At 35.5% G+C, this 18,675-nt stretch overlaps 1 protein-coding gene across 3 annotated transcripts in view; it reads left to right on the forward strand.

Moving 5' to 3' along the window:
- The window catches only part of LOC113079084 (ankyrin repeat and BTB/POZ domain-containing protein BTBD11-A-like), a 105,983-nt gene that overhangs the window by 54,892 nt on the left and 32,416 nt on the right, over nucleotides 1–18,675 (forward strand). For 2 of the 3 annotated variants that reach the window (XM_026251278.1, XM_026251279.1), the window contains exon 2: nucleotides 14,607–14,756. In XM_026251278.1, the coding sequence (XP_026107063.1) occupies nucleotides 14,607–14,756 (150 nt within the window). Of the gene's footprint in view, nucleotides 1–14,606; nucleotides 14,761–18,675 lie in introns of those variants that run through there. The other variant, XM_026251281.1, reaches the window with a different exon arrangement.

Raw genomic sequence — 18,675 nt, forward strand, 5'->3', positions numbered from 1 at the left:
AACTGTATCCATAAGTTTAATAACCCACCGGTTTTATTGTTTTTACTGGTTCTTACCTTGTCAGTGTGCCAATACAAAAACACTCAGACAAAATTTGATTAATTTATGCCAAAGCAATAAACAAGGTGCACATGCTGCCAGCTACATTTGCATTTCTATGAGGATTTGGGGAGTAATTCAAAGCCAAGAAGTTTTAGTTTTAGTTAAGTTATGGAGGAAATCACGCCGGCCGTGTTCACACAGTTTGGGGATGACAATATTAAATATCTTGCGGATATAAGATGATAATTATTTTCATATTATGACTAGTAACAGATAAATGGACAATATTAAAATTGTATATAGATATAAATGAATTAAATAGCTACCGCAATTCTGGCTAATACCGATAATGCTATAATTACAGTTTTTCATTATAACTTATAATCAAAAAATAGCTGTTTATAGTCTAGAAGTATGCTAATAAATATACTGTTTTGACTAAATAAATTAAAAATAGAGATTTGAATAAAAAAAAAAGATTACAATTCTGTCTGAAACCGATAAAATGAAAATTATTTGAATGTCATTACTAAGTCGGTAAAAGGACAATATTAAAGTTCTATTCTATATTGTCTGAAATTTAAAATTGATCTAAATTAATAAAAAACAAATAGATATTACAATTGGTTGATACTGATAACATAATTACAGTATTTTCATATGACATATAAAAAATTTACTCTGTAATGTCTATATAGGATTTTGTCTAAAGAAATTAAAAATGTATAACCAATTATATATATATTGCAATTGTAGCTGATTTATATTTTCAAATTAACTGGTAAATAGCTCTTCTATAAATAAATTCATGTCTATAATTATACTATCTTGCCTAAATAAATGTAAAATAAAACACTAAGCACTACAAATGTATTTGGGTATCCCAACATTTTAATGTACAGCATGAAAAATAGATTGTCACTTTGCCAAAGATTCTGTATGGATGCACGATTAAATATTCGGTGTTGACCCTTACCGATTAAAACAATAAAAATTATAGTATTGTCCATATATGGCAACAATTTATTGTAAAACCGTAGTGATAACTGTATGCTGTTGCTGTGTGAATGTAGCCACTTTAAAAAGGAGTCTCGTTTTTAAGACTAGGATGAGGGTCCCTTAGCACAGTAGTCCTATCTTTTCCCCCCTGGCCTGGCATGTTCCTAGTTCTTCTCATGTTCTTGACCCAAATCAGTCATATTGCATGGTAAACATTCCCGTCAGTGCTTTCCTGGCTGCCTGGGTTGAATCTGCGGGCTTAGAGCAGGAAAACTGCAGCTTGTTTTCTCACCAACATAATTACTGTCAACATAAAATGAGAGTGCATATGCATCAGGCTGTTTACATCACTCAGGAGTGTGCAGTGTGCAGGGGTCCGAGCCCAGAGGCTCTGGGTCACGGCCAGATTCTGATCGGTTAGGTTAAGAATTGATGAAGTTCACCCCTTAAGTGCCAGACAGAACCAGAGGCTAACAGCAGAGGAGCGTCTGTGTCTCTCCAGTGTGGTCTTCTGGGTTTGTTCTGTAATCAGTTTTAAAACTCTGCCTGCTGGCTCTGATTTGTCAGTCCTGGAGAATGTGGGCCACCGGTTCCCACAGCTTCTTTTGGAGCTGTCACGGCTACACCGGTGAGCATCAAACTATCAAAGCACAGTGAGGGCCTGGAATGTCCTCCAAAGTTGGAGAGTGACATTTGTGAACATTCAGATGATAGGCGATATATTCATTTTCTACACTTAAGTGTGTTTGAATTTGAGAGCTTTCTGATTCTGACAGCGAGTTGCAGAAAATATAGATTTAAATAGAAAATACAAATTGTTGATAGCCGACAGATTTGGGTGAAATTCAGAATGTATTTTTTTTCCTTGCCATTTATGTGGAATGCAAATTCTTCCAATTTTTTCAAAGAGTTCCATTGGTGGATTTCTTTGTCACTTTGATCAATTTAATGGTTCCTTGGTTAATAAAAAAAAACACAATGTAAAATTATTTTTGGCATCAAAAGTTTTAGCATTTTATCTATTATGTAATATTGGAATATATTTAGCTAAATAGATAGGTACAGAACAAAAAAAAAAAACCTGAGAAATTTTTGTGCATGCACCATAAACCTCTTGGTTAAACTTGCACACAAAAAAACTAAATACAAACTGGAAATGATACAAAATTTAGAAACAGAAATTGCTTGTGTTGTACAAATGTTAGAACATCAGAAAATTCCATAGTCTGGCTGTCTGTCGTCTCCTTTTGACAACTCGGAAAAAGCTGTTTCCTCCTTTTCTATATTTTATTTGGTTTTGTACCACACAATTTTTTTCTCCCTTCACACTCACTAATTCATATAAATTGGAGTGTAGATCGACCTGTCAAATGAGCTCAACCCCCTGTGATAATTAAACCGAGTGTTGCTTGCTTGTGACCGAACGTGCCAGAACCTGTTTGGATGGTGGAAAAACTGAGAGAGAAATGAATGTGCGGTGGCATAAAGGAAATAGACCGGATGAAGGAACGTTTCAGATAGGGAAACACACACTCGGCTCAGTTGAACTAACTGTACATTCACCTCTCTTCAACTCTGAATGTTGCTCTGCTGTTAGAATTGTCTGAATGTTTCTTCTGGGTTCTCTGTTTGCATCCAAAAAAAGAAGAAAATAATTCAGTCTCGGTTAAAGTCTAATTTCAGATTATAATGAAGGTGTTTAACTCTCAAGTCATGTCTTTTCATATGTGAACCCTAATTTAGCACCACTTTCATCTCAAAAGCAGCAGGGAACAAACCAAACAAAGGAAGAAAATGCAATTTTCTAGTGAAGGCTTTTTCTCTTTTTTTTTTGGAGTTCATCAGAATTTGTCTTTAGAATCATTTCACGCCAGAGGTGTGTTTCGGAATGTCTTTCTCTAAGCTGTTGACTAGGGCATGATGAAACCTGTGACTGTGACACCCTGTCCAGAAGCCGTGACTTCAAGGACATTTGCTGCCAGACAAATTGGAGTAAATGTCAGCGGAGAAACAGTAATTGCTGCCTAGAGGTTAGACTAATTTCCACATGTCTGGGCATGTTTTATGGTATTTTCAGAGGATTTTGGACCACACCTATGAATTTATTCCTTGTCGTAATGTATGTCTGGGATCAAGGCAAAAGCCATGTTGTGTCGTAAAGGTTTGTTATGTAATGTTATGGTTCATTTCCATATTGTAGAACACCAAGACCGTGAGAAAATGAACAAAGCAGCATTCCAGTCCTGTCACACCGCTAGAGAGTCTTCACTATGGGTGGGAACCTCATATACCTAGTTTAAAATTCGAATTGAAATTTTAGATTTTGTTGTATGTTTAGTACAGTTAAATTGCTTTAGTTTTTTCTTTGTTAAAAATATTTACAATTTTAAACAGTTATTTACTTCATTATTGGTGGGAACCTCTAACTTGAAACTTGTTTTTATACCCAGTTGACATCTCAAATGAAACTATTGTTTTCTTATATATTTTGTACTTTTTCTGAAAATAATAGGAACACAAATTCAAGTCTGTCTGTAGCCTAATAAAAGCTATTTTATTTTACTTGGAGTAAACCAGCAAAACCAGCAAAAGAAAATGAAAAATTACTAACTGTGCCTTGAAATTTAAAGGAATGTGTCTGAAATTTCTTCATATCAGAGTATGTACTATTTTTAATACTTTTGAAAAGCAAAACTTCACAATTCTTAAAGTATGTTTTATATAGTAATGTGTGTAGAATGAATGAAATTCACTGCCATTGAGTCAGCTCCTGTCCTTTGGCCTTATGGGATAGTAAAGTGTCTATCAGTTGCACATTCGAATGAAATCTTTGTGGAAGTAGTAGGTAATTCGGTACGTTTTGCCTGGTTTTATTTATAAATTAAATTCCCTACAGTAGGGAAGTAGGCATATTCGGACATGTGGAACGTTGTTTTATAGGATACTTACCAGTGCTAACTGTTTCTCAGACACTTGACAACCTTTCCTTGTTGCCAAAGGCAAACCTGAATGTCTGTCTGTGTGTTTCTATTTTCAGTCTGTAGGTGGAATGTATGTTTTCTCATTGACTGCATATATTAACCCTCAGTATGAGTGGATGACTGTGTGTGTGTGTGTGTGTCAGTCTGTTTTAGCTTCATACAGTGAATATTTGAAGAAAAGTGGGCTCTAGGTCTTATAACTCCATTTTCTGGCCTCACATTTGTGGATCTTGTTCCATGTCCTGCGGACATATGGCCACCATCTGCTTGGGCCTGGCCGCATCAAGGTACACATGCTGGGCCCCAAGCAGGGGCCTCTGGGTCATGTCAACCCATAAGATGAACCATCGCACCAGCAGAATGAACAGAATATCAATTTGAACACAGAGTAAGTCATGTTTAGTACCACATCTCTGCGGCTTTGGGTAAATTATAGCCTCTTGTAGTCCTTGTTCTAGTTTCTTAAATGTGGAAAGCTTAAATTTTACAAGAGCTATGCATCTGAAGTCTGTTTAGGCTTGTTCAGGATTGAGAAATATTGAGAATTAAATCAAAAGCCCAGGAGCAAGCAGACTAGCTTTAGTGAAATACATAAAAAGCCATTGCTTTATTTCTCCCATGTCTTTTTTTTTGTCTCACGCAACTCCCTGTCATCGTCAGCCTCTTTACAACTCTCTCCTCATCTTCTATCTCCATCCTTCCTTCTGTCCCTGTAACGCAGATAAGAAGCATGTGAAGAGAGTTGTGAATAGGTCACTGAGTCTGGCTTTGCCAGCAGCTTTGAAATGTTTGCTTCCTCCCAACAGTGACTGACTGACACCAAGGCTTGCGGGACAAAGAGTGTTTACAACCTGACCCCATCTAGACCACATTTGACATGCACTTTGCAGTTTGTTGTTCACACAATGTTAATTAGCTGGACAATCTTACATCTGCACAAAACATCTGTGCATACAGGCCTCCTCGACCATACATTTATAAAACATTGTTTTATTTCTAATAGAAACATAATTTAAATAAAATACAATTCATCATAATGCATAAAATTATGACCGTGCAATTAAAAAGATTGTCAAATTGATGTCAAATTACAATTTCAATAATATACTCATAAATGTATATGTAAAAATATAAATGTAAATATTAAAATGTTTGTACAAATTTAACATTAACTTTTTGATCATGTCTGTGTGTGTACACATACAGTACATTATTAATTAAATAAATGCACTTTATTTTCAATTTTTTGAAAATTGTGACAATATCCAGAGACCCAAACATTAATGCCATATTGAAATCAGTCAGTGGGGAGCCTCTTCGAGGTGAAAAATTGCTGTTATTTGACATTTTAATCCATATTTTGCAGGAAAACATTTTTTTTATTGCTTCTAGCAACAGGTTTGTTTAGTGGGTCCCTGAAGGCTAAAGACCAGCCAGGTGTTGTACAAATGTAGTATGTTCTAAATTATCAGATGTGAACAATAATCCATTGGGGATAAAAAGAAGGGCCTGAACATAGAAATATTTTATCAGTTTATTCATTTATATTTTGATCGGTTGGTTTCGACTTGATTGGTTGGTTGTGTCTTCTGTCCTGATGAGTCAGGGAGCACAGATGGAGAGCAGGAGCATGCTGCAAAGCAGCATGGGACTTTCTTTTAATCCTATTATATGATGTGAACAGTGTTAATTATTTGGAGAGTGCTGGTATGTTGGGATTATTTGTAATATTTTTGATAATAACATTTGCAGTTGACTGACCTTTAGCGGAGTATGACACTATGTGAATACAAGTGTTTTGTGTAGTAGTCTTTATGGACTGAAATGCATTTTTATAACTAAATGCATGATTCTAGTACCTTTTTATAGCTATTTTTTTTCAGCAGCAAGACGGTAGCTCTTTTCATAACAGTAACTTCCAAAGTAATGAGATACTTTTTTTATATATAGTTACAGTGAAGAATGACAAAGACACTTTTTTTTTTTTTTGGTCAAGTTTACAACCATGCCAACTGAAGCAGCAGTCAAATACACTGTACTAGAATGTCCATTCTCTCTCCCTCATACTGGGAGGTCAGATTAATTTGTTCATTCATACGTTTCAGTTAAATTAACTGATATTGTTTAAGATCTCGTCGCCCTGCAGAATCCTGTCTCTTCCTTAATGCTTGATCGAAAAAATGTTTTATTTAAAAGAGCTTTGATTAACTAAGCTGACGAAAGACCAACTGAAAACAAAACAAAAAGAGATAACTAAATATGTGGTGAAGTGATTTTATGCTATTTCTAATCAGTCACAGAACAATTGACCCCTAAAAAGTTGATGTCCAAAGACAGTAATATATTGCTTGTCACAACTTTTATTTTTATATATATTTTTGTGTAAATTATGCTCAAATTATGCCATAACCTCATCAGTACTACTCTGAATGTAAAAATAAATTATATATTTGTGCTATAACGTATTGAAAAAGTAATTTAGTGTAGCTACCTGCTTTTTCCAACGTGTAGACTGTAGTACTACATCACATTATTAGTAGCTTGTAGCTTGGGAAGCTACAGTTTCTAAGCAACACCATCGCACACATGCTTATTACAGTGGCAAAGTGATGTTTCCTTGTGAGAAAGTGATCGAGCACAAACCACTCGGGCTTTCTGCACTAGAAAGAGCCTTTACCCTGGTAAAACATTCCAGCTTGTGGGAAATTAACTCTGTCCTATCAAAACCAGTGGCTACAAGTGAGCCATTAATGGGTTAATGTGGAAATGGAATTGAACCCTTCCCCAGCAGAATGAAATGTCATCCAGTGATAGAACTCTTGGCCAGAATCTCTGCAGTTTGGAAATTCAGTGTCCTTTTCCTAAGAGTAATCTCATCTGTCAGTCATCATTCACATAGAGGCTGTGCCTAGGTCAATGTCACTCAGTCCTTTTGCAGTCCCAGCATGCTTTGCAAACCGTCTCAAGGCAAACAATAATTTGTATGTATCCATAAAAATATGAAAAATTATATTTGACATTAACTTTAAAACTTTTTGCCTCTTGAAGTACTTTTTGTAATATATTTTGACATGTAAAGGATACATGAAATATATTTTCAGATTGAAAAATAATAATTGACCGTAGCCCACTCTGCATATATTTTACATCTTTATTTAATAAAATATGTCTTAAGATATTACCTCAAAATACATTGGCCTTTAAATTTTTGGAACCAGGGGTTTAAAAAAATTAATTTTCAGGTTTGCATTTAAAATGTTTACTAATTGAGCTCTTGGGATACTGTACCAGTCAGTATCACTGCCATCATTACAATTTTCCTATGTCCCTTGTTGATCATATTGCTTCAAGCTGATGTAAAATGTCAGAATGGCAAAATGTTGCCCGTAACCGCCGCAGCTGTGAACCAGTGTGTGTTATGAAGACGGGGGCATTCACCTCGGTTGTCATGGTGAAGGAGAATTGGACAGCTTGAGGAGTATTTTAATGATTTAGCACTTGAGGCATAATCCTGTCCGTCTCCACATTTGAACTCTGATTATCCATAATGATATTTATTCATTGTATAGCTATTTTTTTTTTATACAGAGGCAATGGGTAGTGCATTGATTTGCAGCTGCTGCCTTTATTATATAATCAATACAGTATATTGTTTTCAACATATTTCATGATGGCAAGGTTAGAAGGTTTTTTCTCTAATGTGAGATGAGCCCCTTTTATACAGGTCAAAAGAGCAGCATCATAAGACCCACTTTCTGCAAGAACTGACAAGAGACAAAACAACAACTGGAAGTTATATATACCCTTTTCATGACTACTATTGTGCAGAATTAATGTAACTATTAACTACAAATGAGTTGAGTAGTTCATAACTGTAACCTAAGCATATTTTGACCTAATTTTAGAAGTTAACTGAAACTAAATGGATAGTTTAGCTAATCTGTATCTACATTGAATTTATCAACATTTGGCCTCGTACATTTTTATACAAACTGTGTTTACTAGCCATAATTTAAATGGTTTAAACAATGGAGATGATCAAATCCAGATAATAAGAAAGCCTTTTTCTCATTAAATCTCCTTTATTGTTTATTACTGGGAAACCGAACTGTCTAAATAGGACTATGCTATGTATGTATACGCTTGAAAACATGATTACAATTGTATTACATATTGAGAGTTCCAGGACCTTCAATAAAATTTCAGTGGTACTTTTCATACAGTAAAACTTGTATCGCATGACTCAGATGGAAATGTCAAGCTGTCATGATGAACGGCAATAAATAGACATGCTCTGAATATTTTAAAGATATGCTGTTGCATACAACATCCACGTATCTTGTTTTTTTTCTTATACTGAATGCTAAATAGGGGCAGCTATGAGGCAAACACACCCTCAGGTAATATTTTGGGAGGTATTGTCACAAGCCCCTTAAATGTTTAGTTTTTTGACACTGTGCATTCTGTATGTGCCCACCTCCAAATCCGGCACATCCCCACAACCTCTGCTCTCTTTCAACCAATCACACGACAGCTGGGCAGCTCTGCCCTGTTGCTATGGAGACTTGGCTGTTAATATTCCGTACGAGTCTCACTCTGATAAGAGACCGGCCATGCACCGTAGAGAAATCGATGGGATTTTCCTTCAACAGATATACAGCAGTGCAGCAAAAAAAAAAAAAAAAAGAGAAACCGAAAGAGAGCTAAAGAGTTTTGTTGTCTTTTTTGTGACAGGACTTGTTCCCTTGCCGTGTCATGATTGAACCATTCCCATGATACTTTAAATAAGTTAGTGAACAAAGCTACTCTGAACCCCTTTGAATTTTAGAACAATCGTATTGTTCTGTCAAATTTAAATTTGATATGTTCTACAGAGTTTGATTGTCGGTCGTGGAATTCATCTTTATTCCTGATATTCCGTGACTCCGGTAACAAAATGTTTTGGAATGAACAATTTATTTATTTTTTTTCGCCTATACCTTATCACTTCAACAGCTGCAGGAAATGAAACAAAGTGTCTGAGTGTGCATTAGGGAAAAGAAGTGAGTGTCACAGGAAAAGAATGGGACATATTGATTGTAGATCTAATCATTCAGTGCAGAGCTGACAATGGATTTCAGTCAAGCTAGAATATACCACATTGCTCGAGAAAGTCTGTTGTTGTGTGGAAACTGTGGGAAAACTCAATTGGCTGCTGTGGACGTATGCAAATCTAATGTATGCCCTCTGGCCCATTTGTTAAAGATGAATACGGTGGGGTCCCAAAGTATGAGACTGTGTTGAAAATCTGGTACGGACTTCATTTTATTCTAAACCGAATTTATTAGAATCTTGAAAACATGTAAACAAAGAAGCATTGTGAAGTTAAATGAAAAATTAATATTTCAGATTTTGCACTGTTTCTAGGTCACTAATCAAATAAACGATGTGTGAAATTGATTGTTTGAACCTTCTTTGTACAGATGGTAAGATGATCTTCCACTGAACCTCAAGATGCTATTTAGATCGTGATGGAGAACATGATCATCTGTTTTTACATAAAATTGTGGAGTTCATTCATGTAGCTCGAGTCGAGTGCTGCTGTTGGTACAGTAAAGCAAAAAGAAAGGCATGGTCATGGCCATTTTTACTCAAATAATAATGTAATTTGTAATGCAAATGAGGGGAAAAAGGGAAATAGAAAAGAAGCATTATTATAAATAGAAGCATTATTACTATGGTCTCAGATGCTGTTTATGGTGCCACTCAAAGACTTTGTTAATGTCTTCGTGCATCTATTAGTAATATTTTCAGTGTGATGCAGCTTGAAACCAGCATCAGCCTATGAATAATCCATTTGGCATTTAGCTAATATAATTTACCTGCACTTATAGTGCTCATTTTGCTTCCATCTGGTTGGCTGACATTGTGTTCCTCTCTATTTCCTTATAAAGAAATAAATTGGCTCTTTAAGAAGTGACAGATGTAGTGGCAGAGGGGGATGATGTGATAGTCTGTCGAAGTTCTGGGTTTACGATCAATGTTGAGGCGTCCAAGTCGTTTTTGGATATCACTTAAATGCCACTAAAACCAGCAGAGAATTATGGGCCCATCGTCATGGCAGTAATATTGCGCATAATGACTGGTCCCCAAAGGCATACGTCTTGGAGTCTTTCAATGAGATTGTAATGTCCATTAAAAGCATTCACTCATTTACTGACTGAAGATGTAGTTCTATCAGTTGGCTGTAGCTATTGTCTATATGCAGATATGCTTGTACAAAGCATAGCGTTTTAATGAGTGATGATGTGTTGTCATCCTATTATCTGAATGGCTGCTAGTAAGGGAGAGTGGGGCTAGTTGATACTTTTTTAAAATTATTTAAAAATGCAGATTATTATTTGGACTTTTGACTTTTCAGCAGGGTTAAAATATGAAATAATACAAATTATAAATATTTTACTTCCCTATTTTTAAACACAGGATATACTTGTGAATATATTGGATTACAGAAGCACAGGATTACCTTTGAACTACGAGCAATTCGGTATTCAGGTCTATGAACCGCTTTTAGTCAGAGAACGTTCTTTTGAAAAACTGAAGATTTGGCTTGAGTTTAGCCATATTCTTTGCAAATGTTTGTTTTGCCAGATGTTTAATTAAAAGGATATGTTCTGTCTTGGCTAACCAAGCGTCAATGACATTGGTACATTGTGGATACATTGTTTAAATAAAGGACGTGGGGTCTTAGAATTATACGACACCCTGCTATCCATCAGCATGTTTTCTGAAAATATTTTTCCAGCATATTCTCTTCAGATGTCAGTTTTCATGATAGTCAAAAATTGTGTCTTTGAAAAAACAAGTGTGTCCTCACACCGTTCTTGCAATGGAAAACTCTCTACATACCCTTTACTTCCTTCCCCAGCTGTAATTGAAATATCTAGTTATTGAAACCAAGTTATTGCAAACTGTTCTTGAGGTTATGGCATTCTTATAATTCAGTGTCCTCTCCCCTTTTCACTGTACAAGTAGAGAAATTTTATAGTTTGTTGAAGAAGCAGATATATAATATAAAATCACGCTAAGACATATTTGGAGTGTTTTGCCACCAGTTGGCCAAGCCCAATATTTTCAAGGGACTGTGGTCTAATTTTTCTCCTCCCACCCCTTTCACCTTTTAAGTTAACCCCAAATCAAGTGAAGCAAAACATTGCTGCAAATAAAAATAACTGTTACTTCCTTCTTAGTAGGGAATACAAGTGCTGAAGAGAAATAACATGGTTGCTTCATGGTGGGGCTGCAGAGTTGGCGCTATGAGAATGTTCCGGCTCGCATTTTCGTGATTTGATCTGATTGTATGAATATTGCAGGGAAATCTTTCAGCATCTGTAATGACATTAAAAAGTTGATGCACTGAGAGAACAGGGTAAGAGAGAGTGAAGAGTTCCAAGAGCAGGGTAGAGAGGGGTCATAAAATATTGAGGCCTGTTTTTATCCCCAACTGGAGCGCATATTTTTGGCCCAAGCGAAAGAGTCATGAAAAGATTTCTAGCAATCAGAAACTGTCCATTTTTCTTCCCATGGCATTCTGGGATTTATTCCAGGGTGATGACAGCTCGCATGCACTGCATGTTTTTCCAACTGGGTGCATGTTTCTTTGTGTTTGTGTCTGAGAAAAACAGATTGTTAGATATACTCTGATTTGAACACTTTATTTTATTGGAATTTTAACTGTTATTACAGTTAATATCTGATAACTCTAATTTACCTTATATAAATAAAACATTTAATCATTTAAATTTATATGATATATTATATTTTGTTATATAAAATATATTAAAAATAAAAAAGATTATATTTTGATACTGTATTTTGAATTTATATTACTAAAGTGTATTTTAAAAATAGTATAAGTACAATTTTTTTTGTTAAATATTATTTTATTTGTAAAATGTGAGAATTACCTTATTAATGGCAATGCAAATAATGATAAAGTAGAAACAAACATAAAAATAATAAAAGAATTATTAAATTGCCTTGTAATGTATGGACAAAATGGGCTATCCTAGAATTCATTGGGTGAACCATCTCAATTGTTTAGAATTTATTTCATATTTTTGTTTATGGTTAGTGTTTTATTTAGCAGTATTGGTTTATCAATTTTACCAACTGCTTTATTATCAGAACATTTTTACAGTAAAAACTGATTTTAAAAGCTTAGATAAGTTGGTATATTAACATTATATTTTAGTGCTCCTATGTCATTCAGCTTTATAAAATTTTTACTAGGTGCCATCCCACAATGCAAGTAACATTGCTACCATATTTTTACAGTAACGTTCTGGCAGCCAGAGCTGTCAGGTTTTTGTTAGTCAAAGTCAGTCCAGTGTTTTTGGACTACAGTACATCATACTCTCTCACCTATCACTCAACTGTACGAAAACCTGCAGCAAAACACTACTGTAACTGACATCACCTTGCTGCCTTGTGTGATGTCCTGTGGCTTCATTAGGGGCTGCACGCATGCAAACGTTCATGCTGTATTGCGGCACCCGTGTTAAAAGGAACTTCATCAGACGAGACAGTCACCCCAAACAAAGCATTCCCTCGCTTGAACTCCCTTCAAAATTCCTTAAAAGCATCATGTCAGCCATGAACAACATTGTGTCTCTTGACAAAACATTCAGCTTGTTTCCCATCTGGCTAATATTGCACATCCTCCATTATGCATTAACTCACTAAGCATAAAGAGATCCGCAGCAGCCAGAACTCACCATGCCAGGTTATTTTAATCATGGTTTTATGAAAACTTCATGGGTTTTATGAAAACTTCATGAGTTTCTGTTTCTTTCCCTGTGTTGTCTTCTGCTAACGGCGTCATTCAATATACAACAGGATACAGGATATTTACCAACCTCTGGGAGACTGACAGCACAAATCCCTTTAGATGAAAGTCAAGAGAATAACCTGCTTAAAATAGCTTCCTGGTAGGCTGTTTCGTGTTTCTGTGCAGTGTTGAAGAATAGTATTGTTAAAAACACCATGTTTAAATATTGTGTTGCTTATTATGACATGTAATGTTAAACATTAAGGTTTACTGAAAATAATGAATCTACATTAGGTTACTTTTTTGTGATTTAGTCAACTGACTAAAACTCTCTGAAGTGGATTCATTTTGATAATTAACAAGTTTCTTAACTTTTTTTTTTAATCTGATTATGTAACATGTTAGTGTTAGTTACCTAACACTATTTTTATGTATGCTATGTATATTTCTACAACAGTTAGTTAATTCAAACAGATTCATTAAGGATCCATTTAGGGGTCTGGCTTTATAAGTGAATCATTGAAATGGCTGTATTTTATGCCATTAACACTGGTCCATTACAGAGTGAATTAGATAGCTGCCTTTATGATTTGAGTCACTGAATCATTTATACAACTTGTTTGACACACTGATTAATTCTGGAACAAACAAGTTGTGGTCTTTATGAGTCAGTCATTGAATCATCTACTCAACATATTTATTCAAAAACACAGTTTCATTTTGGGACAAAACAAGTGGCTGTCTTTGGAAGTGAGTCACTGAATCATCTACTTAAAAGATTCATTCTAAAACACTGATTCATCAGGAAATAAAACAAAACTGTCTTTTTGAGTAAGTCATTGAATCATCTACTCAACCAGCTCAATCAACAACACTGTTTCATTCAGGGATAAAACAAGTGGTGGTCTTTATTAGCGAGTCATTGAATCATTTTCTCAACCAGTTCATTAAAAAACACATTCATTCAGGGACTAATCAGATGGCTACCATTATAAGTGAGACAGTGAATCATTTATTCATTCATAAACAGATACATTCAGGAATTAAACAAGTGGCTTTCTTTTATGTGTGAATTATTGAAATATTCATTTGGAAATGCTGCTATGGAGCATTTCAAGGAGGTTCTACTGTGGCGGAGCAAATATAGACATCATAACTGACAGTATTGTGTCTGAAATGTAAGTAACCCAATATTAACTAGTTTATTGATCTGCTATATAAAAGCAATATCACCAAAGCAATATTGCTTAGATGTACTGTCGACTGACACACTTCAAATCAAATGGCTAGGGATGTCTGAAAGACAAATGGTTACAGATTATCACCCGTTAATTAATACCAGTTCAGAAACACAATACAGTCCCACGTGTGGAACCTTTAGCTCAGACAGATAGCGGCTTGTCTGTCTTTATTCACCTGTAACTGAGCTCAATATCCCATCTGTCGCTGCCTATTCTCCCGTTCAAACAAAAGCCTTGGCTGCAGCGCTGTGAAGTAATTTGATAGGGGTTATTGAATGAACATTGGACGACAAGGGCTCCAGCCAATACACACTGCTAACCTCACCTGTGGGCGAGTGGCTTGTTGCAATTTGAAAAAGGTCCAACAGCAGTTTTAATTGCTTCGGGGGTTGTTTGATTTTCCTCTCGAACAGTGATAATGTCATAACACTTAGCTCTCAAAGTCTCTTGGTCCAATTGCAGATGTTTTTTATCTGGTTTTGGCTCATTCACATGCTTATTTATATATTTGATTGTCTGATCTTTGTCCCACAGGTTTATTGAGTCTGCCGGACAGTCTGAACCTGCACCGTGACCAGCAGCGAGCAGTGAAAACTGGAGAGGGCCATGCCTACAGCCAGGCTGAACTCCGCACTATTGAACAGTCCCTCCTGGCGACCCGCGTGGGGAGCATCGCAGAGCTCAGTAAGTTCTCGTGCCAAGGAATGTGTGTTGGTGTGTTTTCTTTTATTGAAACAGGACGTTTGGGACAAATAAGTTTTAGTTATGTTTTAGCCATGATTTGCTACTTGCCACCCTAGGTGGTTTAAGGTGGACATACAGTATTTGATCATTTTCATTCTATTAATTGCAAAATTTCATTATATACACTACTGTTCAAAAGGGGTTGGCAATATTTTGTAAATTGTTTTTTAAATAAGTCTTTTATACTTACCAGTGCTGCGTTTATTTGATCAGAAATGCAGTAAAACAGGACTATTGTGAAATATTAATATTTAAAATAATTTTAACATTTTAAAATGTTTAATCCTGTGAGGATGTAAAAAAAAAATTTGTATATATATATATATATATATAGCAGCCTTTACTCCAGTCTTCAGATGTCTTCACATTACTACATGATTTCATTCATTTGGAATAGGAAATGTCTTTCTTGTCACTAATTATTCATTTAAAAAATCATACTGACCCCACACCTTTAAATGGTACTGTAAATCCTCAGTAAAAAAAAAAAAAAAAAAAAAAACATTTTATCCTTTTTGAAAAGGTTTATTAGCAACTATTTGTACATGTTGGTTGTACAGGCTGTACTAGGGGGAGGGGCATTCTCATTCTAAAAATCCATCTAGTGCAGGATTAGTCATCAGTGTTTTTGATATGTTTTTCTGAGAAGAGAAAGAGTGCACATTTTTCATCATACTTTTCATGATACATTCATGTTTAAGTTTAGTCAAAATATTTCTCCTTGGGCCAGTGAAATTAAGCAATGACCTTGGTTTGGGATCCATTCTGTGTCAGGTCCCTGAGCTGTTTCACATCTGGGCCAAAATATTCTTTGGAATTCCATGTCCACGCAAAGTCCACATTACATAATTTTCGTGAGCAGGAGGGCTTGCGGACAGCTGCGCATGCACGAGGTGAATGTTGAGACAGAATGCAAGTAAAGTAAGTGGTACTGTGCATGTGTCAAATTCATCCATCCGCGCTCATCCACGGTTGAGTATACTTTGAAAGCTGTGCAGACGAGGCTGTGCATGAGACGGAACACGGAAAGTGAAGTATTCCGAGGCCTTTAGCTGTTTTTAGTCTATTGTGTGGGTGTATGAAGGCAGCGGTCAGCAGCTGGAAGGCCCTACCCTTGCTGAGTGGGGTGTGTCTCCCTGAAGTGTCCACCGGATGGCCGTTGAATAACCGTGTCTCCGTGAATAATAGCTCTTTGTATATTTGTCTTGGTTAGCCTGTGTGCGGCAGTGAATTTCAGAGCTTGTGTGTACTACAGGATTGTGGCCTTGGTTATTTTTTAATTATAGTGTTATTTTTTAAAACATAGTGATCAAACAACACCCAATAATTCAAGATGCAAAAGAGAACACCATCATCCACACTGATTATGTCTCCTCAAGTGTGCCTGCAAAATTAATACATGTGACCCCACTGAGGAGGGGAAATTTGATGTGTGCAAAGGGACTTGAGTAAATTACAGAGTGCCAGTGACCCTACTGTCACTCTAATCAACATTGCATTCTGCTGGGAAACAATAGGGCAAACATTGCAACCAGCCTATTGCTTACTTGTTTAGTGTATGAAATACATTTTGTTTGGGTAAAACTCACAAAAACCCAGAACATTTTGGGGTCATATTTAAAATTAACCTTTTTTTTCTTCTTGCTTCAAGCTAAATTCTTAAGCAGAATTAAGCACAATTATTAGATATAATTTATAGTATGTACAATTAATTAGTATTGATTAGGTGAGGCTCACAAAACATAAATAAATAATGTGTACTTTTTTATTTAGCTTTAAGCTAAATTCTTAAGCAAAATTTAAGTTATTTCCCCTTAATAAATAAATGTACATATATTTGTTTGTTTGAATGATATTTTAATAAGGGCTTGGCAAGTTAACGCATTATCGCGTTAACGCATTAATTGATTTATTTTTTTCTCTCGTTTATCACAGTTTTTTTATTATGAAAGTCCTTTGCTCACTGGTTCTGAATACACGTACAGACAAATCATGGGTCACAGGAGGGGATGCTCCCGATTTAATTATTTTTTGTTTATTTTTAATTATATTATATTATATTATATCCTAACTGTAACTCATCTTACAGTTCATTAAGAAGTTAATATTGTATCACATGAGCTGTAGTCTAAGTGCAATATCGCACTAGTGCAAATGTGATACCCATCTTACAGTTCATTAAGAAGTTAATATTGTGTTATTTTAGACACAATGTTGTCTGTTTTGCTCAATTTTGCCAACCAAAATATAAATACAAATCACAACTGTTTATCCCCGTGCAACCCACAGCGGCATTTCATTTCTTAATTTCTTAACTTGGTGAACCATTTGGCGCGTTGAACCATTGGCCATAGTGGCGTTGGATTTGAAGTGGCGCTGCACAGACCGATCAGTGTATGACATCAAGTACATCAAAGAGAGTGATTCAAAAGCACAAGTAGCCGTTTGCTCTCTATAGCTCTTGCGATTCTTTGCTGGCACACACCGATCAGTCTGATGGTGATGATCCCCTTCAAGTCGAACAAGCCTGATGATTCAATGAACCATTCATAAAGATCCCTTTACTTCACTCCTAAATGAATCAGCCATTTGAACAAATCAAATGAATGACTCGATGACTTAATCATTAAGACATTTACCACCACCTAATGGCAGTTTTAGTTTATTATTTAGAGTATCATTTCCATTAAAGAAATTATTTTATATTTTCATAGTAGTAATAATAAAATTAAGAAAATAAATTATTAAAGTTATAGTTCACCCAACCATTCTGACATTTACTCACATGGTCCAAAAGAGTATATGTAATACATTTTATGAAACAATTTTTCTTACTGAACCTACTTTTTGTAGTCTCTGTTTGATGCTTTGCACAACAATGACTTTATCTTTTCAGAGTAATTTGATGTGCAATTAATTAGATTAATCAAAATATCATGGAATTAATTAGATAAAAAAATTTAATCGCTCACCAGCCCTAATATATACATATTAGGTCTCATGCCTGTTCCGTGTGTATCATCTTCAGTTATCTTTTTTGAGGCTTTATGCATGCACAGAAAGCAAATTTAACATTTTCTGATGTCTCTGTGTGGATAAGACACTTGGAAAATGCTAGTGGACGGAGAGCATTTTAAAACGAAAACACCATTTTCAAATGTATCCGGATTAATGTAGATGTAGGCTAAAGCAAACAATCAACTATGGGTGGCAAGCTACTGTCGGTTTCTCTGCAGCAGGGACTGGAGCACTTGTCAGGATAGAAAGAAATGTATGGGGCTTAATACAGTCAAATGGGAAGAAGGTTTACTTTTCAACATGACAATGACCCAAAGCATACAGCGATTCTGAGCACACAGTGGTTGAAGGAGAAAAAGGTGAATGTCCTTGCATGGCCCAGTCAGAGCCCAGACTTAAACCCCAGTGAAAATCTGTGGAAAGACATGGAGACTGCAGAACACAAACAGTCACAATCAAATTGAACTGAACCTCAGCAGTTTTGCAAAGAAGAGTGGGCAAATATTGCAAAGTCTAGATGTGCAAAGTTAATCCCAACAGACTAAAGGCTGTAATTGAACCAAAAGGTGGTTCAACAAAATACTGACACAAGGGGGTGATGCTTTTTCCAACTCAGTGTTTTTTTTTTTTTTTTTAAATAATATAAATATTATATTATATCCTATGTTATATATTTGACTTGAATGTTCTGAGTTGCACTGAGAAAATCCAGCTGGATAAAAAATAAAAAAAACTATGTCTGTCTTTATTTCTGGTCGCAAAGCAACAAAATGTGATGATTTTTAAAGTGGGGTGAATTTTTTCTATATATACTGTGTGTGTGTATGTGTGTGTGTGTGTG

The sequence above is a fragment of the Carassius auratus genome, unplaced genomic scaffold (genome assembly GCF_003368295.1).
Source record: "Carassius auratus strain Wakin unplaced genomic scaffold, ASM336829v1 scaf_tig00027159, whole genome shotgun sequence".
NCBI classification, from domain to species: Eukaryota; Metazoa; Chordata; class Actinopteri; order Cypriniformes; family Cyprinidae; genus Carassius; species Carassius auratus.